The sequence below is a fragment of the Silurus meridionalis genome, chromosome 16, assembly GCF_014805685.1.
Source record: "Silurus meridionalis isolate SWU-2019-XX chromosome 16, ASM1480568v1, whole genome shotgun sequence".
Lineage (NCBI taxonomy): Eukaryota > Metazoa > Chordata > Actinopteri > Siluriformes > Siluridae > Silurus > Silurus meridionalis.
In genome coordinates, this window is record NC_060899.1 from 12,434,011 (window position 1) to 12,457,635 (window position 23,625).

Consider the following 23,625-nt stretch of genomic DNA (forward strand, 5'->3'; position numbering starts at 1 on the left):
TTTCTCATGCTCTCTTGACTGCAAACTTTAACTGAAAAAAAAAAAGACAAAAAAGCATCTCCTCGATCTAAACTGCATTGTAAAAACCAGTGGACTAAAGCCAGTTATGGGGGATTGCTTCTCCTTTAGAGATTACAGCGTCAAAACAACACACCTAAAATTTCAGTAAGTATTGGATGCACAGACAAACGCAAGGCGGGCATCAAAGGGTTAACGGCGTAAGGATACTTGGGGCCTCCAAACGATGGCAGGACTGCGCGAAATTTCCAGCAGAGAGCTGCACTTGAACTTGAGCCAATCAACACCCCCCTGTGTCCCTCTATATGTAGCCCCAGGTACGAGCCTGCGCACAGACCTGGATGACTTGGAGGGATTTACGCACTGCAAACACGAAAACCCAGCACATTTTCTTCACACAATGCTTCATGTGTGGGTTGGATGAAGCTGACGGAGGCTGAACAGACCCATTAGAGTGAATAATAATGATGATAAATGCGTACGGGATCACGGCGATGCTGCTCGTGGTGTGGGTTGGAGGAGCAGAGGAGTTCGGGACGCGGAAAGACGCACGACGCGCCGCTTTTACGGTGAGTTTGTATGCGTGTGTGTGAATTCAATATCTATATCAAGTGCTGAGCCTAAAGAAATAGCATTTCTGTCTTTTTCTGACAGTTTGCTGTGGCTGGTTAGAACCTGTATATGTGTGTGTTTCAGATTATCCAAATGACTGCTTCGGTATTGACAAGCCATTTTTGTTGAGCAAAATTCTCCAGAATGGTTTGTGTGTATAGTAAGGCTCCTCAAATGCTTTTCATAACTTCTTCCCTTTACCTACCTGATTGTCAAGGGTTCTTTCTTTTCTCAACATTCTTTTGGAATCCTCTCTAATATGTATACATGATATGTAGTAAGTTTGAGTTGGGTTCGGTTTTTGGAAAAATTTGATTTGAAAAACACCTCATGTTCTGCGTTTTTTTGACCTTTTATTTAAAAGTGGAGAAACCCAGGGATCATATTGATATTAATTTTATTAGGAATCATGGGCACAGGATTCACTGGGCATCTGATCTGAAGAAATCCCATCTTCCAGTAACCTTGTGTAATTTACAGTGTAAACTGAACAGTGACAAAAGAGATATGGACATCAGGTGCTACCCAGATGAGGTTTGGTTTGAGAAAGTTTGGTTTCTCTCAATATTTCTTCTCATACCATCTCAGGGAGATTTTTATTTCCTTGCCACTGTCACCAAAGGCTTGCTCATAAGGGAAAAAAACTTATAGGCACTAAACATATAAATTAATTATTAATATTAATATATTAATATTATTTTATAACTTATTTATCAGCTGCTTTGGGGCAATGCCCATTGTTAACTGAATTAACTGATATAAATTGAATTGAAACCATTAACCTGAATTAAATACACTGGTGAGAACCTTGTAATGCTGATAATTAATGGTACAGTTTGCTACACCATAACTTTAGGCTATAATTTTTGTGTTACCCATTCCTTCTTCATTGAGATCAGCCAAATGTTCCTAAAAGTGTCAGATGTTACAGCTTTTGTGGTTTAATGTAATGCCCCAAAGATATATAAACATTACAACATTAGTTGCACAGATACAATTATGAAAGATGAAAAGTAGCCAACTTCCGTGTTATTATATAAGATATAAAAAATCATAGGAATGTACATCCCAGATATGTAGCACACTCGAGTATTTGCCTTCCAAATGTAGATTATTTTTTACATTAAACACATGTGCACACTGAATGAACAGCCAGCTTATAAGACCTCGTCCTTCTCACTCACATCCCCATTAAATGACGTATGATATAGAGAGTCAGAGGGTTTTTATTTATTTACCAGAGCGAATACAGGCAAAGCACAAACTGCCTGTTTTCCACATTTAACTGTTTATGTTTTATTTCCTGCTCCCCTACAGGATATATGGTAATACCCAAGCACAGTAATCGTTTATGCGTATAATTAACATCTGAAAGTCGTCTGTGTACCATACAGATATTTACCTTCGTTTGCTCCTCTTTTCATGAATGGCTTTGATTCAGTCTATTTTAAAGCGACGTCGAGCCCGACCACGTCTCACACACTGGCGTCAGAGTGATGAGGCGAAGTAAGGGCCAGAGTACAGGGCTGTTTTCTGATAGTTTATTGATATGTTTCAGTATTATTTTCAGTATTATACTACATTTAAATAAGTCATCAGAGGCTCCTAATAATGATTATGGTTTTAATAAAGTTTTTATTCTATGTGTAAAATGATGACTATACGCACTTACAGTCAAAACTCTCATTGGTTATGTTTGTTTTAGAGTCAGGTAATTCATGCCTGTGCCAAACAACAGTCTAAACAAAACGGCAGGACTCTGTAATTTATGTCTATGTGGCATAAACATTAAAAGAATGGGTTTTTGTCATGAGGTCTTGACTGCAAACCTTAAAAAACATGATCTCCTCAATCTAATCTGAATTCTAAAAATGATTTAAAATCAGTGGTCTAAAGACAATTCTAAATGTCATTCTGTTGTATTGCTTCTTTTCTAGAGATTACGGCGTCAAAGCAACACACATAAACCTTCAGTAAGTACTGGGTTTTATAATATGTACAGTATAATCTTTCAAAAAAAATGTTTTAATATATATATATATATATATATATATATATATATATATATATATATATATATATATATATATAAAATATAAAAATTGTATATAAAAGTATATAAAAAAATAGAAAGTATAACTATAGAGTATAAAAATAAGGTTAGGAATAATATATACACACACACACACACACACACACACACACACACACACACACACACACATATACTGTATGTATATACTTTTTTTATACTTTATTTGTATTTATTTTTATGTTCTATTTATATTTTCATGTTTAGATGTTGGACAGTCGTAAAATGCATTTCACTACATGATGTACCCTGTATGAATGTGCATGTGACAAATAACATTTTAATTGAATTTAAATGATAATAATTTTAGATGGAAATATTAAATTTTTTTCTCTGTATGTAACATTTTTATTCAGGTATCTTCCACGAAGAGCGAGAAAGTTATAAGGAGAGAGTTATATAGTTAAATAAAATACATTCCCATCTGACTCTTTAACTACTAGTTTTAAAGTTTCCACAACCACCATGCCCAAGTTATCCACAAGCAGAGTCATGGTCAATTAATCAAATCATAAAAATGCTAATTTATAGGTACGATTGGTACAAAGTGGTAAATTGGATATGAAACAAGTCATGGCTTACTTACAAGTTTTTTTTGCAATTATGTGGTTAATTATATGTATAGCAGTTCTTAAAATGCACTCTTCGTTTTTTCCCCTTAATGCCTAAAACAACAATTTTGAAGGTCAGATTTTAGTAATTTACTAAATATGTGAGTATGTTATTTTTCCACCAAATATCTCCAAGAACCACCTACTTTTCCCAAAGTGGCCATTTAACTGACTTTGCATGGAGAACTCATATTTCAGCCACAGAACTTTTCCTAAACCTGGCTGGCATGGATAGGTCATTTGCTCTTAGAAATGCTTGAATCCAAAAGGTTATAAAACTTTTAACGCTGACTGCCCTAAAATTCCAGTCCAGTGACTACATCTTGCTCTGGGAAAAATTGTTTGTATTATGGAAACCAGAAGTTCAGACAGCCAATCAGATTTCAACCTCCATATCCTCTGGCAAGATTGAGTAATGATGAATAATAATTACCCAAGAAATGCAATTAAATGTATAGTTTATGAATAGATTCAAAATCAAAGACTCTGTAATAGATTATTTTTTATATTAGATGGTACCTGATGTGTTCTTACATATAGTATATGTCAATATCACATATTTAGGAAGGTTTACCCAATATTTTTACAGTTACAGTTACCAAGCTTCCATTTACATTCCAGTGTGGTCTGAATAAGGGCACACACACATTATATCTCATGAAAGGCACAGATAAATAGTACAGTAAAAAATGGGGTTTCTAAAATCTAGAGCTGGTGACTCATTGTTCTACACAGTTTCACTATTATATCCCCTTATCCCTAACCCCAGCTCAAGATCACAGATTACCATGTCAGATGCACCGTCATCTCCCGATATGCTCTCACCACAGTCGAGAGCACAGTCTGGAACCAGCTCCATTTCACCAAAGAGGCCGCGTTCGAGGTTGACCTGCCTCCCACAGCCTTCATCTCCAACTTTACCATGTGAGTCATAAATGCTACTATAGATTTCTCAACTTTTGTTCTTCTATTCAATGCACAATGTTGAACAACAAAATATTGACCAAGGAACTAAAAATAAATGAAACAGTTTCCTAGGAATAAATAGAAAAAAGACCCAGTGTGAGAGCTGTTACTATAGAAACAATAGCATATTAGAATGGCAATATTGATATGAACGCATCGTTAAAATAAGTAAAACATTCTGATTTAGGAATTGGCAGAAAACAGCTAATTCTATAATAACTCCTTTGCATAGAGTTAGGTGTCATGGTTTATCCTAGACGAAGTAGAAAATAGTCAGTAATGGTCAAGCTAAATCATGTGATCAAATACCTCTGACTTTGTTATTACATGTTATTTGAAGACAGCATTCTCTAAATGAAGAAGGAAAGGTTTAAAAATGGCCTTTTAAACCAGCAAGAGGTATAATCCTGAAATAAAACTTTTGAGATGTTCTATCTAAGCACTCCTAGGGGGGAAAAGACATGTTTTTGTGTATGACTAAGAGGACTGAAAACCACTTTTTTCCTTAAAAAGTATCCTAAGTGTAAACTAGTTTCCCGCAAATAAGAAAATGTCAGGCTGGCTTCTCGAGCAGCCAGGAACTGAATTTGGGGCTGGAAGTGGTTTACAAACAGGGAACCTTCAGGCCAGATGAATAGTGGGCTTTGTAGCAAGAAGTCAGAGTGCTAACAGTGAAAATTACATGAGCTAGCCATGTTTCTCCCAGCTTTTTTTTCCTGCTGTAGTTTACTAAGGCATGTGGCCAAGGAATACACCCTCACATATTGGCGTGTGTGCACAAACACATTCGGTACACATGCAAGCACAATATACCTACACACTTGTGCCCAGGTATTCCAGTAAAAAACGTATCTCATATGAATCAAACAGCATCTATTTTTGCACACAAATGTTCACACACAAAACTAGCGATGTTTTTCAAGTTATAAGTAAGAGCTCTGTGTTCATCAAAGAAAAGACTTTTCCAGATCTTTTACTGGCTCATACAACACACACAGTGTTGCGTCTTTTTCCACTGGCCTTTAAACTCCCCTTTCTGACATTCTGACAAGCCCGGTTTTAATACTGCCTGTTTATATTCATGGTTTTTTTTTTCAAATATGTTGAAGTAAAGGGGTCAGTTTTATATTCAGGTTGTTTGCATCAACCTAAACAGAATACACAGCATGTTTATTTGTAGACAGGGAGGGGGAAATGATTATGGGAAAATGGCGGTAGGTGGTAAGGTAACATTATATAGTTTTGTAACATGATCTGTGTGTGTTAAGGGCTCTAACTGTGTCTGTATCAGTATCTGTATTTGGATATAACCCAGCTTTTATTAACACACACTGGAAAAAAAGAAGTAGAAATTCCAGTGATTTCTGCAAGGTGTGTGAATTCTGGCTTTAAGAGATCCTTAACCTCAGTTGCCTCAATCCAGGGGATAATTGGTTGGGTGGTTGTAATTCCCAAAATACAAATAAATATATCGCCCTATTTAAACTTACCCAGCCCTGACCAGGCAGTTACTAAAAAGAATCTTAGTAACTTATTAAAGGCATGGCAGTAAATAGACTGTATAGATCTAAAATGCAGATCATCCATATAATCCTTAAATTACAAGACGTTTTGGATTCTGGTTTCAGATTTGACATGGCAATTCACTTTTGTTGTTCTTCTTCATTTTTCAAATGTTCTTCATTTTTTCTTTCTTTCTTGCAAATTACTCCTCAGCACATCTAACGGCAAAGTCCATGTGGCCGAAGTGAAGGAGCGAGCTGTTGCCAGGAAGATCTACGATGACGCCAAGAAGCAGGGGAAAACAACAGGACTTGTTGCCACCAAGTCAGTCCAAAAGTGTATTTGATACCTCCTCTGCTGGGATTACGCCATGTTTCTTTTGGCATTGACTGAGTGAGCAGACATCCATTTGAAAATGCAATAGGCCATGTTTCTTTTGATTAACTTTTTTTTTTTATTGTTAAAAGTCTCTATGTATGTAAAGCAGGGGAGTCAAACAGTACAGCCCACAACTAAGTGAAACCATATGAAAAAAAAAAAGTAAAAATATAAGTGATTGAATGTTCTGAAACAAAAGAAAATATCCTGTGAACTGGAACTGAATGTAAAAATAAAAAAAAGAGTCTTTGTTATTCAACTAATAATTTAATAATATGTTTGACACACCTGGTTTAAAGCATACCACACTCCATAAATGTCTTATTGAACCTTTATGCAGAGCAGTATATATTTCCTAATAGGTTCATTCATTATATTATTTAGCATCATTGATAAGTGGGACTGTGTTGAAAGTACTATAGAGTTGTTCAGTTGCTAATGCTCTACTGTTTTAGCATTCTGTTCTTTTGGTTTAAAGGGAGCGGGAGATTGAGAGGTTTCGAGTGGCTGTCAGCGTGCCTCCTGGGGTCCGTATGCACTTTTCCCTGATGTATGAGGAGCTACTGACAAGACGATTCGGGCGCTATGAGCTGGCTTTGGGCCTCAGGCCTGGGCAACCTGTGCAGAATCTTTCTGTAGACGTTAGAATATCGGAGAGGACTGAAATTAACTTCATCAAAGTGTTACCGCTCAGGACCAGTCGCCTGCTCACCAACATTGACCAAGGTGCAAATTAAAGACAAACATGAAAATGTCCATAATCACAGTTTGTGGCTGAAACCCTTGGCTATACCAGTGCATGTATAGTGCAGGGCTGATCTATTTTTAATTGCATACTGTTGATGTTTCATCTGCACCCCCAGTTTGGTGTGGTTTCTTCTATAAGATTCCTATAAGAAGATACAGCAGTACCATCTAATTGAGATCAAGGAAATTTTAAGGCTTTTATTTTTGCTCCTGAGCCTTTTTATCAAAGCTGTTCTTTTAATAACCTTTAATGATTTCAGCATGCTTTAGCCCCTAAACTGTTTTCACATGCTTACAGCTGAGCCCAACGCACCCCCCTCCACTCAGGTGCAGCAGAACCTACACTGTGTTCACATTCATTACAACCCCAGCCAGCAGCAACAGAGGACCATCTCCCCCAAAGGCGTCAATGCAGACTTTGTTCTCCAGTATGATGTTGAGCAAAGAGATCTCATGGGAGACATTCAGGTTATGGCACTATCACACACACACATACACACACACAAACACACTATTCGTGCTGTGCCAATAAATGTTTGTTGCATTTGGTTCCTTTGCTTCTTCTCTTCAGGTCCACAACGGCTTCTTTGTTCACTTCTTTTCGCCAAGGGACCTTCCAGTTGTTTCGAAAGACATTATTTTCGTCATTGATATCAGCGGGTCTATGATCGGCACAAAGATCAAGCAGGTGTCATATAGTTGTCATCTTATCAGTTATGAACATATGTATGTATGAACATTGATTAATGCATAATTCCTGGTCAGTAACTAGGCATCTTCCATGGTTTTTCTTGAACCAGACTAAGACAGCGATATCTACAATTCTGGGTGACCTGCGTGAGGGTGACTACTTCAATATAATTACTTTTTCGGATAAAGTGCAGATTTGGAAGAAAGGGTGCACCGTGCTGGCCACACAGCAGAACATACGGGATGCTAGGGAATTTGTGAAGAAAATCGTTGCGGATGGCTGTAGGTGTCTATCAGTGACCTGACAAATGACATCTTCATAAAGTCATATATTTGACTTAGAGACATATATGTATAAAGACGTCGTTTTCTCTCTGTATTACTTTATCTCTAGGGACAAACATCAATGCGGCTCTTCTTTCAGCAGCACAGCTGATTAAACCTTCTTCATCCAGTGATAGCGAGTTCTCATCACCACGACGAGTTCCCATGATCATTTTTCTGACCGATGGAGAGGCTACAATTGGAGTGACTGCACAAGAGGTCATACTCCATAATGCTCAGAATGCACTGGGTTCAGTCTCTTTATTTGCCCTGGCATTCGGAGATGATGCAGATTTTCCTCTACTTAAAAGGCTGGCTTTGGAGAACCGTGGCATGGCACGGATGGTAATACAGCTATAAAACTAGCACTTGTTTATTTTAAATGCCTAAATTCGATGGAACAGGAATACCAAGTGCCATTAAAAGATAATATTAGGAAAATGTCTAATTAAATTAAAGAGGTTGTTCTTTTTCCCCTCCTCAGGTATATGAAGATTCTGACGCCGCAGTCCAGTTAAAGGGTTTTTTTGATGAGGTAGCGAGTCCACTACTGTCAGATATTCAGCTTTCCTACCTTGATGACCAAGCATATGATGTCACATTGGCCCTTTTCCCCAACTATTTCCAAGGCTCGGAGCTGATAGTCACTGGGAAGGTCAAGCCAGACATACAGGATCTGAAAGTTTCATTGACAGCAAGTGGCACAAAGCAGAAGTTGAAGGTAGAAAGTGAGTTTGTACTGGACAAGCTTGAAGTAAATGACACTTCAGCATCACTGGGCTGTACCTTGGAGCTGCATGGCATCGCTAACTTTGTGCATCGCCTCTGGGCCTATTACACTATCAAAGAGCTTTTGCTGGCTAAACTCAACAGCTCAGATCCATTAGTACAACGCTTGTTAGCAGAGAAGGCCACCAACCTTTCATTAAAATATAATTTTGTTACTCCAGTCACCTCGTTGGTGGTGGTTAAACCAGATATTGATGAGTCAGCTCAAACCACCATCTCTACAACCAATACTACACCCAAGCCTGTCACTACTGCTACAACAGCAAGTATAATGACCACACCTACACAAACTTCAAGTACCAAAATCACATCTACTGCCTTGGTCAAAAAACTAGGCAAACCTCTAAAGCCTAGCAAGTCTTCTCTTTCCAAACCCTTTCGAACAGACCTGCCTATTCCTGGACATCCAGTAAATACTTCTTTTCAAGACAAAAAGACTGCACCCGCATCACCCAAGAGTACAACAATATTACCACACAACACATCTGCACACATTTTGAGCAAAGCTCCCACTATTCCCACCAGCTCATTAAGAACTGATGCTCCCACTTTCCTCTCACTCAATTCCACCAGCACAGCTTTTGCTACTTTCAAGAGTTCAGTCACACTGCCCAATATGGCTGAAACAACAGCACCACCCAGCTCAGGAAAACATCAAATCCAGCCTCTGGAGAAACCCAGATTCTTGTCTGACATTGACAATGTTGCCACACCAGACTTTCACAAGGTTTCTTTGACAAACGCTTCACCCGAAGCTCCTGAACAGGAAATAAACATCTCCACTCTTGTGGCTGCCTCCTTTGCCCCTATGCCAGGCATGACAAATGCACCCAGTCTGTGGGAAGCTACTGGGGTTTTAGGTGAGTTCAGTAACAGCTGCAGTTTTGTATCTTTCTAGCTATTAAATATTTGAGCCCAGATGTAATTGGGTATGCAACTATCAACAGCTGAAGATTTGTACTCTATACTTTCCTGAAGAGTAAACAGGTTTATACATACTTTGTGCTAATGCGCTATAAAATGTACTTATACTAAACAACCAAAAAACATTTGACTTTTTATGGTTGCATTGACTGAAACATTCTTTTCTCTGTCTGCCAGATGTCTCTACAGCCATCCTGACGAAAGGTAAAACTAACATTTTAGTCCTTCGCATCATTTTAGACTTCTGGCTGGTATTTGCAGTGGTGATTTATCTTTAACACATGGGGCTACAATCCTATATACTCTAGATGTTAATTTGTCAATGGTGCAGCTAAAAAACCTTTAGTGTAGGGTTTTTTCTTTTGTATTTTGGAAAGATGTTTTCTTTTTTTAAAGTCACTTCTGTGCCTTTACTATAGTTAATTCACTGGGTGAGTTTCTAGTAATTGATTGAAAGGTAAATATTGGTTTACCACACCAGTAAATTATAACACATGTATATAACATAAAAACTACACAAATATTTTGTCACTTGTACAGATGCTGATGATGCCAAATGTATGTAATTTGATACACCTCCATGTTTTTTTGCACTGTTGAGTTTAAACTAATGGCACTTTGATTTTTATTGTAGAGTATGACGTCTCATATGAGTACGACACTGACACCGACTCCGACACTGACACCGACTACATCGTCCATTACGATTCTTGTAAGTCAGAAATTACGCTGCATGAACAATATGACTGCCAAAATATATTTTACTTTTACTTTTCTTACGCTAGGCTTTGTGCCATTGTGTCTCATGCAGTCTTTTTCAGTGTGATTATAACATTTCCAAATTTTCCTTGTTTTTCTTTTTTCCAGCCTCACCAGATGATACAGATATCATAAGTTCTGTAGGAATCTTCTCCTCCTCAGGTAGATCATTTCATCATTTTGTTCCGTCATTGTGTCATCAGGCTAAAACATGTTATAGTTGGATGCATATTAATACATTTTTAAAGATGAATGGAAAAGCATTTATTCCTCAATCTTATAACCTCTAATGTTTTTTTCGCAAGTGGATGGAGACCCCCATTTCGTTGTCACGCTCCCAAAGACACATGAAAATCTGTGTTTTACTGTTGATGGTGAGGCCAATGATGTGTTTCGTCTTCTAGAGGATCCAGTCAGAGGTAAATAAAGTGTGAAAAAGCAGCTCTGACAAATCACGGACAATTCAGTTACACATTGGCTGCAAGGTTTAACAAGGTCATTAAACTTCCATAGGGTCTTTTTCCACATAAGCATATCTAAAATTCTTGTTCTGTTAACTACTTAGATATGGATGCATCATTTGCCAGGCCATATTACAGATGAAATAGTTTTTAACCTACATTTCCACTAAAATAAAGTGTTCATGTATGTACACCATGTAAAGCATGTATATGTGCACCATACTTTTTTATGCTTTTTCTTTTATACACCCCGACCTGCAGGCATTACAGTGAATGGCCATTTGGTGTTGGCTCCTCCCAAGATTGGACTCGAGAACCGCACTCGCACCTTCTTCGACAAGATAACCATCATTCTTTCCAAAAGTGACATAAGAATCACCTTCACTATACATGAAGTGGTAGTAAAGGGAGAAGGGCTTGCAAAGTTGCCTACCAGACAAAATGGATCTGTGACACTCCCAGGCTTGAAGATTGTGCTTGATGGACACCAGAGCTGTTGGATCGAGCTCGGAAAAGGTGTAACATTCCTGGTTCTGATCCATCGATACAGTCACCCCACCTATTTCCAGATGGAGCATCTAGGATTCTATGTATTCGATGGTGTGGGCTTGTCTTCTTTAACGCAAGGTCTACTCGGTATGTATGTAGCACAAAATCTTTTTTTTGTTTTTAATGGTGTCCATGACCTGTATTTACTTAGAAGAATTACAAATTACACTATAGCCTATAGATGACCATTGGAGAGTTCTCAAAGGCTCAGTGTATCTTGGGTAGTCATGAGTGCACCACATTTTAATATTGCTGCCTTCCAACTCCAACTATTTGGTCTTTGGTTTGATCCTGAGATCAATGTATTGTCTGTTTTGCACCATTCCCCAACAATGTGGGTTTCCTCTGGGTTTTCCTTCCATTTCCCAAAAGCATGGTTTTAGGTAAATTGGTTATACTAAATTGTCCCTAGGTGTGAGTGAGGGTTTGAAGGTACTTAATGGTGTATTCCCAATTCATACCCAGCCATCTGTAAACACTCTCTAGTCTAAGACGAAAAAAAGCAGTTTCTGAAAACTTTATAAATTAGTGTGTATATCATGAACATAAATCTTAATTTAGATTTCATTATTAAGCAGAATATACCATGATACCATGCTGCCACAGGGGAATAGTCCAGATCTGAACCTGAGAACCTCTTTCTCATCCAGGCCAGTTCCAGCACAGCACCATGGAGGTGGTGAGGATAGACAGACATGCTGCCATGTTCCATCACGGCCAGATAAGCAGCAACAGCACTCTGAATTTTGGATTACTCAAGAAAGGGGATGAATATATTCCAGTCACGTTACAGGATAAGACGTTGAAGGACACGCTAATTAAGCACCACTTGACCCAGTGCTGGGTGGTGCCTAAGGTGGAAGTGGAGCGGCTCCTGGAGCAGCCTTACCAAAGCTATTTAGTGGATGACTTTTAAATTCCTGGCAACATTTTAAAGGTCTTGTCTTTTCATTAGACACAGAGGCCAAACAAGAGTATTGGACACCACAGTGCAAAGGTGACCTGTTTACTTGCAGCTAATACATAAGCATTGAGAGTGTACAGTAAGAAAAAGTGACTGTGGAAAGTATAGAAAATGTGACAAGTCAGTCAGAAGAATCCAGGAGTTAAATCAGGATGCACTCAAGATGAGAAGCTACAGTTGTAGATGACCAGCAAATAATCCTTCAATAAGTCACCATTTATGGTGCTGATTTTGTTTCAGGAAATAATAAATGTATATAAATTTACATTTCAAAATCAAGGATTATGTATTGATTCTAGTTGATTGGTAAAGCCTACTGTTATAGTGGTACATGTGCACAAAATAATTCATTAAATATGTATTTTTTAAAGAGCGGTACTCAATCCAAGATGAATTTCCTTTTAAAAAAAAACAAAAGCCATATGTATTTTCAGCATTTTATTCACATTTGATTTTTTATTTTTTTTTTCATTCATTGCACAAGACTGCTCAAACACTTGTGATAAAGTCACATTTTAGTCATCAACTGTTTCACGTCCATATGCCAGTGTTAAGTTTTTAGTTGCATGACACACATACAGGAAAATAAATAAAGTGCAAAATAATATCGAAACAGCTACTCGAGTTCAACGAAAACAAAAGACAGTAGGTCATTTCAATAAGAGCTACGTTCACCAATAAGATTAATGCTATTTGATCCAGTTTCCAGTGTTACATTTTTTTTTTTGTTGTTGGTCAGTAAGTAAGACACATGGAGGAAAGAAGATGAAGTGGAACCACTGTGTGTGCTTATAGTAGCATAGTATTCAAAAAGAGATGTCCACCAAAGTGGGAATGCAAAATAAACACACAAACCCAAAAAAATAAAGATAAAGAAAGAGCACTTTTTGAGAACAACAACAACAAAAAAAAAGAAGGAAAGTGTTGGTCATTACACAGGAAAAAATCTGGAATTCTGTGTGTAATTCAACAAATGAATGTTAAGTCTCGAAAATAGTGTTTGAGGTTTAAGCAGAAATCATTGATATGGCTGGAGAAGCGGAGGAATGACACGAGGAACCGCTCCAGCATGATCAGAAGGATACGAGGGGAAGAAGAGAACACACAACTCCAAGTTCATAGACCAGGGTCCAGCCTAGTTTAACAAACCAGAACACCTAGAAGATATACAGGTGTGAAAATCACGAGGGGGCACAATAGTAGTCAAAGCTAAAGATTCACATTACCACGATTCCTATACAAACTGTTCCTGGTGTGGATCCTGAATGTGGGGTTTGACGCAGGCAAACGGAAACGTTACTTTAAATGGCTTTTAAACTCCCAGTTCCGTACTGCATATGCGGACTCGTATACGCATCCTAATCCAGCGGGTTAAATAAGCCGAGCGTGTCTGTGGAGGCTTTGTGTTCAAAGCAGCGTCGATCGGAAAACGGTGCTGAATGAAAGATGCATGCAAGGGTACTGATAATACATGTGTTATGTGTTAGGTGCAAAATCATTAGCTTTGTAGTACTCGTCAATAACGCACACGTTAGCGGTAGTCTAAAAGTGATTCTCGTGGTGCGTTTGTTTAACAATCCTGGTCCGGGAGTTTTTTTTTAAATAGTTTCTAGTTTTCTATTTCACTCGATATCTTCTTGTTGCTAGTGTTAATGGAGCTTGTAAAGACACAAGGGCTGCTCTGAAAGGCATCATTCATAAATTAAGAACCACTACCAAATAAATAAGGCTTGGATATGTTTCGCAAGATATTAGCTCGGAAAATGACATTCACGGAAAAACGTACGACTGCTTTGTAAAGGATGAGCCGGGGCAACGTGAGCGTGAGAGAGCGTTGTGCCTGTGTGCTAAAATGTACAGAATTTGGAGGAGGGAAAAGAAAAACAATAATAGGAGCTGAGAGTGAAGAGGAAGCAAGGAGCAAGGAAAATCTAGGACAGCTGAGATACACCCGCAGCCTGGTTTCATTGCTTCAATCCTTCTTGTCTGATACCATCTACTATTCATCTAGTAATCAAACCAAACCCCTCACATCTGTCCCATTCACAGCTGTCCTGATCTACTGCCTACTCCAGCCACCCATCTCGTCTCGACTCCCTCACTGCTCTTCCTCTCCGAAGACGTCGTTCTGTTTGCGCTTCATGTTCTCGAAGTCGAAGTCGCTGCCGGTCATGCGCTTGTAGATGTCCTTGATGTCGTTGCAGGTCGTCTCGAAGTGGGTGGTGGCATCGTAGGACCGCGACGCGAAGATCTACGAGACATCGAAACAGGCTTAAACATTTGCTTTTCACTGGAAACTTATTTACTCAGAGTAAATATGACTAGAGTAAAGAATAACTTTATTTTACCTGGCTATCTGACCCGTCATCTGTCGGCTCGTACATGTCACTGATAGCCACAAACCTAGAAGATGAGGGCAGAGGGATAAAGAATAATAAATAGTTAAATTATTGTTTATTATTATTTACTATTTATTATATAGCTCTAAATAATATATTTTTTAAATAATGTTAAAAATGTATAGGTTTAACATACTTTTGGTCAATGGGCTCCAGCAGCTCGAGTGCAGGCTCGATTTCAGCTTCAGGCTCGGCCGTTTCCACAGTGGTGCTCACAATGGCAATGTACTTGCCCTGGGCCGCCACGTTATGGGCATAAGAGATCATACACACGTAGATATCTGTGCATAAAAGAGGATTACGTAAAAAAAAAAACTTTGAAAACTGTCAGTCCAAAATTTCCATTCAATTTGAACTGCATCGGATGAAAATTATTTATCCACGCCCTCTTGTGGTATCATTGTGTAATTACTACACCGAAACCTCGGTATACTTAGAGATTATGCAGTCCTTTCGAAGGATGTATCCACCGCCCTCTAGTGCTTAAACTGTGTAATAACTACACAAAAATCATTCTAGTCCTTTATCTAAGATGCAGTCCTATATGAAGGTTATCTGTTGGAAGCCTGGAAATGATGTATCCACAGCCCTCTTGTGGTATCATTGTGTAATTACTACTTTGAAACCTCGGTATACTTATGAGATAATGCAGTCCTTTGGAAGGCTTTCTGTATGAAGGCTGGAAATTATGTATCCGCCGCCCTCTAGTGGTGTCACTGTGTAAAAACTACACCGAAACCTTGGTATACTTATGAGATTATGTAGTCCTTTCGAAGGCTTTCTGTATGAAGGCTGGACATGATGTATCCACCGCCCTCTAGTGCTTAAACTGTGTAATAACTACACAAAAATCATTCTAGTCCTTTATCTAAGATGCAGTCCTATATGAAGGTTTTCTGTTGGAAGCCTGGAAATGATGTATCCACAGCCCTCTTGTGGTATCATTGTGTAATTACTACACCGAAACCTCGGTATACTTAAGAGATAATGCAGTCCTTTGGAAGGCTTTCTGTATGAAGGCTGGAAATTATGTATCCACCGCCCTCTAGTGCTTAAGTTGTGTAATAACTACACAAAAATCATTCTAGTAGTTTATCTAAGATGCAGTCCTATATGAAGGCTTTCTGTTGGAAGCCTGGAAATGATGTATCCACAGCCCTCTTGTGGTATCATTGTGTAATTACTACACCGAAACCTTGGTATACTTAAGAGATAATGCAGTCCTTTGGAAGGCTTTCTGTATGAAGGCTGGAAATGACGTATCCACCGCCCTCTAGTGGTGTCACTGTGTAAAAACTACACAGAAAGATCAAGGTATACTTGGAGATGATCTAAGATGCAGTCCTGTATGAAGACTTTCTTGTAGAGGATAACATACATGCACGATAACATAAACCTGTAAGGTGAATTCCATCTGGCACTACTGTCAGAGTACAACACTTTCTGACCAATCAGAATTGAGAATACATCATTACTAATAATAAATATTTGTGTATTTCTGTCTAACAAAACAAAAACCCAAAATAAATAAAAAGTCAAATAAAAAGGTTTAATGCATCAATATTATTATGCAAGGAGGTAAAGCTCGGAGATGGAATTCAGGTGTCAAGTGCTGACCTGACTTGCGATTCACTTGATTCTGCGGGATGATGATCTGACACGAGTTGGAATCGTTGGTGTTCTTTATGGGGTGGCTGAGGACGCAAATGACCCGAATCACTTGGCCTGCTTTGCGCACACGATCAGGGATGTAACTGGGGTCGCAGATCAGCTGCTTGCATCGTGCGATCTGATCGAAAAAGATGGTACAAGCAGAAGTTACTGAAATTAATGCACATGCTGTGTCCATTCCCCAACAATTTTTTCCACAGCAATTTTTTTCATGACTGAAAAAGTTAAAAAAAAAACAAAAAACTATAAGGTGCCTTTTCTTTACTTAAGGCTAGACTGTAAATATTGGCTCCTCTGGAGGCATTCTATAATAATCTGGTAATGACTATTTTTGTTTGTGCTGTATTAAAATCTTAAAAAGTAATCAAATTAAATAAAATGGCACAAGTTTTCATATTAAACCAGGCCATTAATACATTTCGCCATGTCAGCTAACTCAACAGAGCACAAATGAAAGACATTTAAGCTAAGTTTACCTCTCCTTCAGATTTTACTCCGATAACATGGCCGCCCTCCATGACAATCTCGTCCACAGGCTTGTTAAGCATGTAGGTCCCTCCATAAATAGCACTTAGCCTGTTAACACAAACAAAAAAAAAATGCAATTGCCAAGCACACAAAACAAATGCAGAGTAATCCTGCCACAAGAACTAAATTATTATGTAATGAAATTGTTTAAAAAAAAGTGTTGCTGTAATCATAAAGGCTGCCATGTGCATATCCAAGACTCTTATTCACATTCTTGACATTAAACATCATTTTTAACACATAGTTCAATTTGACTTCATGATATACAGTTGTAGAACAGTTACTATTTATAATTCCACTATTATGTCTCACACATCAGAGGTTCCCTTTTTTCTGTCTGCTTCCTCTTGAGGTTACTTCCTCATGGTGTCTCAGAGGAAATGTTTTGTGTGGTGGAAAATCACTGAACATATGAAGCTGTAAAGCTGGTGAAGTTTGTGGTTTGCTCACCTGGCAAAGCCTTGAGGCAGTTCGCCCAAGCCGTACAATGGATACAGGTAAGGGCTCTTCCCATAGCGGGCCAGAGATTCGCTATACAGCTTGATACGATTGATGGTCTCCAGGCATGGCTGCTCAAGGTAACTGTCAGAGAGAAATAAAATCTAGGGTTGAAACGATTCCTCAAGCGAACTGAGGAACTCAATTGTTTTAATGCTTCGTTTAGTCCATTTTACTAAACACAGAGCACTGTGTTTCCCACAGACCATTATTACTGACGCACCACCAGCTATACTCTGGAACGAGCTGTGGAGGTAAACACACGCTGCAGAATGAAAAGATGGAGGAACGGAAAGAAAACATTGAGGGACGAAGTAGATTGTTTCCAAAGTTTCCAAAGTTTGGGATAATTTCAAACTAGAACATAAAGAAAACACCGTATGTTTACTGTTTATAAAGTCATTTGAAATCTATTTTTATATTTTTATTTATATACAGTGCGGTCAAAAAGTCTCTTGGAGCAATAAAGTGGAGCACGTTTGGAGCACTGGTGATAAATACATGGATTTAGTGCATGAAAATTTCAAACGGCTTTTCCGGAGACAAGAAAACCACATCACGATTCTGCGCGAGATTTAACCAGTAAACACACGAGTGAGAATAATTATGAGTTTCATTAAAGCAATAGTTTCCCATAACCTACTTTACACGGTCACTGTGGAGGGACTTTCTGAACGCACTGTATTTGCATTTTGATGTAATATGGCATTTAAATGCCCTAAATTGGTTTCGTTTTCACTGATTTTCTTGCAGCAATTTCAGGAAATAAAATGTACATTTTCCTAAAAAAAATAAATAAACAAATTACTTGCTCCTTTTAGGAGACTCGTCTTATTTTCTCTCTTTTATTTAGTATTGTTCTTTAATAAAGAAAAAGTGCTTCTTATCCGTTATATCTTAAAATCTTAAAGATTTTAATTGTTAATCATTACCTACAGCAGAGGCAACATTAATACCCAAGCACATGAATCAAGTACACACACGAATCTCAAGCTAGTTACAAAAATTGAAACAACATCTACTCTAAAACAAGCTCATACTCGTCTGTTCTGTAAAGGGCCAAGGCATGTCCGGTGAAATCAACAACGTCCTGGCCCAAGTCGAACTTCTTATACACCTCTCCCATTGTGGTCTGCTTGGGATCGACGCCCTCAAAAGTCTTCGGGTCGTTTTCATCGAAGTTGGCCACAAAGACTAGGAATTTCCGGAAGCGTCTCTTCTCGAACATTCCCATCAGATCTGAAAGAAGTAGATGACTAAACAGTAAGACACTGAGGCTGGAGAACAATCTGGAGTTGTTATGAAATCTAACCATTATATGAGTGCGGTAAATTAAACCTACTGGATGCCAAAGCTTCGGTCTCTGTCGAGGGAACTTTGTAGATCTTTCCTCCTTTATATACAAAGCTTCCTTCCACCACTTTGAAGTCCAAGTATCTGGTCACCTCAGTGTACAAGAGCATCTTCACTAACTGCCCTGTACATATTAGACAGAATCAAACAAGTAGAAGACAAACTAGGAAATATGTAAGAAATAAAACATATGGGCGATGTTGTTATCGGAAAATAATCAATAACTGTGGTGATGTGGTCAAATAAGAAGCTGAATTATTAATTACAACCCTGAAATTGATCCCGTTCCAATACAAAGTCTTCTATTCTTTTGACAACAAGTAATATGTTTTTAATTGATTAATGATTACATTTCTATATGCTGTTACTATAGAAACAACAGCATATTAAAACGAGGGTATTAACATAAATCTTGTTTAATATTACACATTTACTATCTGGTATTTGGCATCATTGCTAAAGTGTTATATATTATATTATTATTTATATTATATTATATTATAGAACGTTAATTACCATCTTCTGGCCAATCAGATTTAAAAAATGCTATGTGATATCAATAAAACTAATGTATCATTTTGATAGGTCTACATGCAGTTGTATTACCAATGTAAATATGACTGCTTTATTACCATTAGCCATGAGAAATTTCGGGATGAGGTCGACATTCCAGTCTCTTCCCCGGCCCATTGACTCTGGAGGGCCGTCCTGAATATCAAACCGCTTATAAAGCTGTGAGGTAAATTACACATAATTAAAACAAACAAATAAATGCATAAACCGTCAATCCACTTTTTGGAACATGAAAATGGCTTATGACAGAATAAGCTGAGCAGATGCCAAATGTGTATCCTTACCTCCTCCAGAGGGGTGATGGAGGAACTTTCACCTCCATAATATGGGTTCCGGTCCATGTGCAAAACTTTCTTTCCATTGACTGACATGATCCCAGAGAGAATGCATTCCTGCAGAAAACAAGCAGTGTTAATACTATAATGATCATTATTATTATTATTATAATTATGTACACATTAAAGTTAGACTGACTAAAGTGATTGCATTAAACATATAAATATATTATAATTCATAAAAGAGTAATTCGCAAGGTACAGTGAAAGAACACATTTATAAATTTAAATCGTTATACCCAATATATTATATATATATATATATATATATATATATATATATATATATATATATATATATATATATATATATATACAGTAGCTTGTATATAGGCTAGTACCATGTACCAAATTGAATAAATATTTGAATAGAAAAGTATGATTCAATAAAAAATGTTGTGAATCATACAACTATAATAAATTAATAATAACAATAATCAAACCCAACACCCCCACGTACCCAACCTTACTAATAGTTCATTTCTTAATGACTGTTTTCTGTTTTCTTACTACTACTGCTGCTGTGAGTGTAGTGAATAAATTAATTCATATTAATTAATACAAAAATTATACATTAATATATTATAATAAATAAACAAAAAATATTAATAAATATAATAAATTATATATGTTTATACATATATATATATATATATATATATATATATATATATATATATATATATATATATATATATATGTATAAAATTATTATTAATTAAGTCATATAAAACTACTTTATTATATGTACCTACTACTTTGTAACATATACTATATACTATATATTATTGAATCTGCAACAATGCTATAACTCAAATAATAAAACCCAAACCCCACAAACACACACACAACCACCCTTACTAACATTAGATTTTATTTTATTTGTATGCATTTATCTTGTACATCAGATCCCCTGCTGGGTTCCAATTCATCATCCTATGAAGGTGAAAAGCCTGAGGCCTGCATTCTCATTCATGCATTGCATTCTGGGATGCAGCTCCACCCAGTGCATCTTCATATCAGACACGGAGCGCAGATGATACCAAAGAATGAACTTATGAACTTAGGACAGATTTTATTTGTTTTATTAAATATAAAATAATTCCTATTTCACCTGAATAAGCAGTCAGTCCTGCTGTAAATGTGTCTCATATACATGTTTTATTTAATAGAGGAAGAAAAAGTGGATAATGGCTGAATCCTAAGTGGCTCCTTCCTCCCTTTGCAGGAGTGCACTAGTTAGGGGATAAAATACTGCCTTAATAGGAAACATATAGAAAAATGCACGAAATCAGAACATGTTGTATAATAAAGAACATTTACAGTTTTGCGCCCAAATCGGGGCACCTGATGCAGAAAAGTTATTGTCAGAGATTATATTAGATGCACAAGAATACATCTGATAAACGACACCAATAAATATTTACATATAAAAACACAGAAATAAAATAAACATATGTTAAGAAATGCCGGGTCACGCCTTATCAACGAAGCCCACCGCCTACAATGATAGAGCTTGAATTTTTTTCCCCATCCGCATCCTACAAACTCCGCCCAACCGCCGGTGATTGGTTAACACCCGCTCCATCATGCAGTCTGCTGATATTAAGTAATGGGAGTTTTCTATCCAATTAGCGCACAGGAGGGCGGGATTTGCCCGAGTACTGGTGTGGAATGAAATAACACCGGTCCTGAGGATGCGTCAGCAGCAAACAGGCCTTATGGATGATCGCGCAGCATCGTTTTACACACACAAAAAAACGTTTTCTTCTAACCGCGACAATCATATCCTAATACCTGTTTATGTAAAATAAGCCACAGTGTTACTCTGGAAAACAGAGTACAACCCTGGAATAATGGAGTAAAGCTACTCACTGTGAGTCCGGTTCCCAGGACGATCACATCGTATTCCTCATCCATGTTGTATTACAATGTAGTTATTATTCCTCTGGTTTCCGGGCGACTATTTGATTTTTAAGGAAAGAAAGATGTGTTAATAAAGCAAGTACAGCAGCTTCTTTAATTCAGCACCGGTAGCCGTGAAACTGATGCTTTAATGCGAGCCGTTTGCGGGTTATAATGTATTTATCACAGTCCGGAGAGCACCAGCCAAGATGGCCCTGACCATAGCACCGACTCGTACACTCTTCTTATACATCCGCGTCGTAATCTAGTCCCCGGTTCCATTTTTATTTTAATTCACCAGGACGCGACATTCATGTTCAATGCCATTATTTACGAAGTCTAGTGCTTGTTATATTATATGCAACGATATAATATCTTTTGACACTTGTACTTCATGTTAATCCCTGAGCACAGTTGGGCAGGGTGCACCAGGCTCACTCATCATAAGGCGTTAAAGCGATGTATCCTTCCGCCGCAGCCTGCCTTGTAAAAGGTGCCCCTTTGCTGGGGGAAAGAGGAGGATGGTGCAGCTTTGGGGCTGCAAATTACACAATAAACTTGTTGCTTATCTTTGAAAAATTTTCTCGTGTGATATAACATTTACCATCCTGGTGCAGCCCTGGATCGTAGAACACATCAATACATCAATTTGTAGTCTTACAGCTTCTTCGCCTATTCAAATAAATGCATCTAGATTGGGATATCTGTGGTATGTTTACACATGGTCTGTTCACATGAGCCTGTCTGTACACATGAGTTTGTTCGGTTGCCTCAGGTGTCTTTCTCTTTCTTCTTTTGGCTGCTCTCGTTAGGGGTCACCACAGCGGATCGTCCTTTTAAATATCACTGTCCTCTACATCTGCCTTTTTGCAAATCAACCACCTTCATGTTTTCCCTGCATCAATAAACCTCCTCCTGGACCTTTATCTTTTCATCCTGCCTGGCGCCATTCTTTTAGCGCTATGCCCATGTCCCTCTTCTGCAGATGGCCAAAACAATGTGAATGAGGTGGTCACCAAACCATCTCAACTGTGCCTCTTTTACCTTGTTTCCAAAACGTTCTACTTGCATGGTCCCTCTAATAAACTCATTTCTAATCCTGTCCATCCACTTTCCTTTCAGTAAAAATGGTTTCCTCTGATCATCCAAACACATGCTGATGGATTGGCTACACTAAATTGAGGCTAGGTGGGAATAAGAATGTGTGTGTGTGTGTGTGTGTGTGTGTGTGTGTGTGTGTGTGTGTGTGTGTGTGTGTGTCTGTGTCTGTGTGTGTGTGTGTGTGTGTGTGTGTGTAATTTTATTTTGCAATTCCCTGGCATTCTTTCATTTATTGGTGAGTGCCACCCAACCTCCATTGAGCTCCACATCCAAACACTTTTTTAAAGATTTTTTTTACAGACAAATGAATGAATAAATGAACGAACTGTGCTACAACCTGTGAACCTTATAATAATCGTCCCTCTGTGATTGTTTTATTGGTTTTACCTACACTCAATGACCAGTTATTATTTAATGATTTAGATATTTCTCAACCATAGTGATGCAACCAGAGTTTCACATGTTCTTCCTGCTTCTGTGTGTTTCCTTTCCCCTCCTAAAAAATGTCACTAGGTAAAGAAGCTAAATTACTGTCCCCTTAAACACTAGGTGGTCAAAAGTATATGATCTGACCATCACATCCACATATGTTCAAAATGTTGCACACAACTGTATTTATTTGCAAACATATTGTGCAGGTTTCCTCACCGCACATTAAGTTCCTGACCTCATTACAGACTTTTTTCGCTAACTGTAGGAACGTTACTGCTACAAATGTTATTGTTTTTTTGCCCCAAACCACATCAAGCTGCAGTTGTGGGCCCTCAAGCAAGACCCTTAAGCACTTGTGCTCCAGAGGCACCGTGTGCTCTGATCCCTTCAAAAGAAGCTGGTATATGCAAATGAAAAATATGTTATAATACTGTAATGTATAA

General features: G+C 37.9%; 2 protein-coding genes across 4 annotated transcripts; one reads left to right on the forward strand and one right to left on the reverse strand.

The window, feature by feature from the left end:
• Nucleotides 1-341: 341 nt before the first annotated feature.
• Nucleotides 342-13,496, forward strand: itih6 (inter-alpha-trypsin inhibitor heavy chain family member 6). Of its 3 annotated transcripts, XM_046869210.1 has the most exons (16): nt 342-587; nt 2,568-2,603; nt 4,103-4,257; nt 6,016-6,126; nt 6,659-6,906; nt 7,226-7,395; nt 7,499-7,615; nt 7,728-7,899; nt 8,012-8,286; nt 8,426-9,590; nt 9,832-9,858; nt 10,289-10,366; nt 10,522-10,575; nt 10,719-10,832; nt 11,136-11,510; nt 12,074-13,496. In XM_046869210.1, exons 1-16 carry the CDS (start codon nt 483-485, stop codon nt 12,337-12,339), a joined length of 3,468 nt encoding a protein of 1,155 aa, XP_046725166.1. In that variant the 5' UTR covers nt 342-482; the 3' UTR covers nt 12,340-13,496. The 3 variants fall into 3 exon arrangements, with proteins under 3 accessions (XP_046725166.1, XP_046725167.1, XP_046725168.1); XM_046869211.1 differs by lacking the exon at nt 2,568-2,603; XM_046869212.1 differs by lacking the exons at nt 342-587; nt 2,568-2,603 and having other exon boundaries at nt 4,234-4,257; nt 6,016-6,195.
• Nucleotides 12,811-21,882, reverse strand: gdi1 (GDP dissociation inhibitor 1). Its single transcript, XM_046869239.1, has 11 exons — nt 21,620-21,882; nt 19,694-19,801; nt 19,469-19,568; nt 18,826-18,960; nt 18,524-18,722; nt 17,436-17,567; nt 16,934-17,033; nt 16,404-16,575; nt 14,923-15,067; nt 14,736-14,790; nt 12,811-14,638 (listed from the first exon to the last, which is right to left on the reverse strand). The coding sequence occupies exons 1-11, from the start codon at nt 21,662-21,664 to the stop codon at nt 14,486-14,488; spliced, it is 1,344 nt and encodes a 447-aa protein (XP_046725195.1). The 5' UTR covers nt 21,665-21,882; the 3' UTR covers nt 12,811-14,485.
• Nucleotides 21,883-23,625: the final 1,743 nt, after the last annotated feature.

What these genes read in the sequence shown, in the direction of transcription:
- itih6 (XM_046869210.1), top strand. Translation starts at nt 483, where the DNA reads ATGATGATAAATGCGTACGGGATCACGGCGATGCTGCTCGTGGTGTGG. An exon ending in GAAAATCGTTGCGGATGGCT is followed by an intron (nt 7,900 to 8,011) that starts GTAGGTGTCTAT and finishes CTTTATCTCTAG; the next exon opens with GGACAAACATCAATGCGGCT. An exon ending in CATCGTCCATTACGATTCTT is followed by an intron (nt 10,367 to 10,521) that starts GTAAGTCAGAAA and finishes TCTTTTTTCCAG; the next exon opens with CCTCACCAGATGATACAGAT.
- gdi1 (XM_046869239.1), bottom strand. Translation starts at nt 21,664, where the DNA reads ATGGATGAGGAATACGATGTGATCGTCCTGGGAACCGGACTCACA. An exon ending in GCCCTTTACAGAACAGACGA is followed by an intron (nt 17,568 to 18,523) that starts GTATGAGCTTGT and finishes TCTCTCTGACAG; the next exon opens with TTACCTTGAGCAGCCATGCC. An exon ending in TCAAGTGAATCGCAAGTCAG is followed by an intron (nt 15,068 to 16,403) that starts GTCAGCACTTGA and finishes TTTTATGCACAG; the next exon opens with ATATCTACGTGTGTATGATC.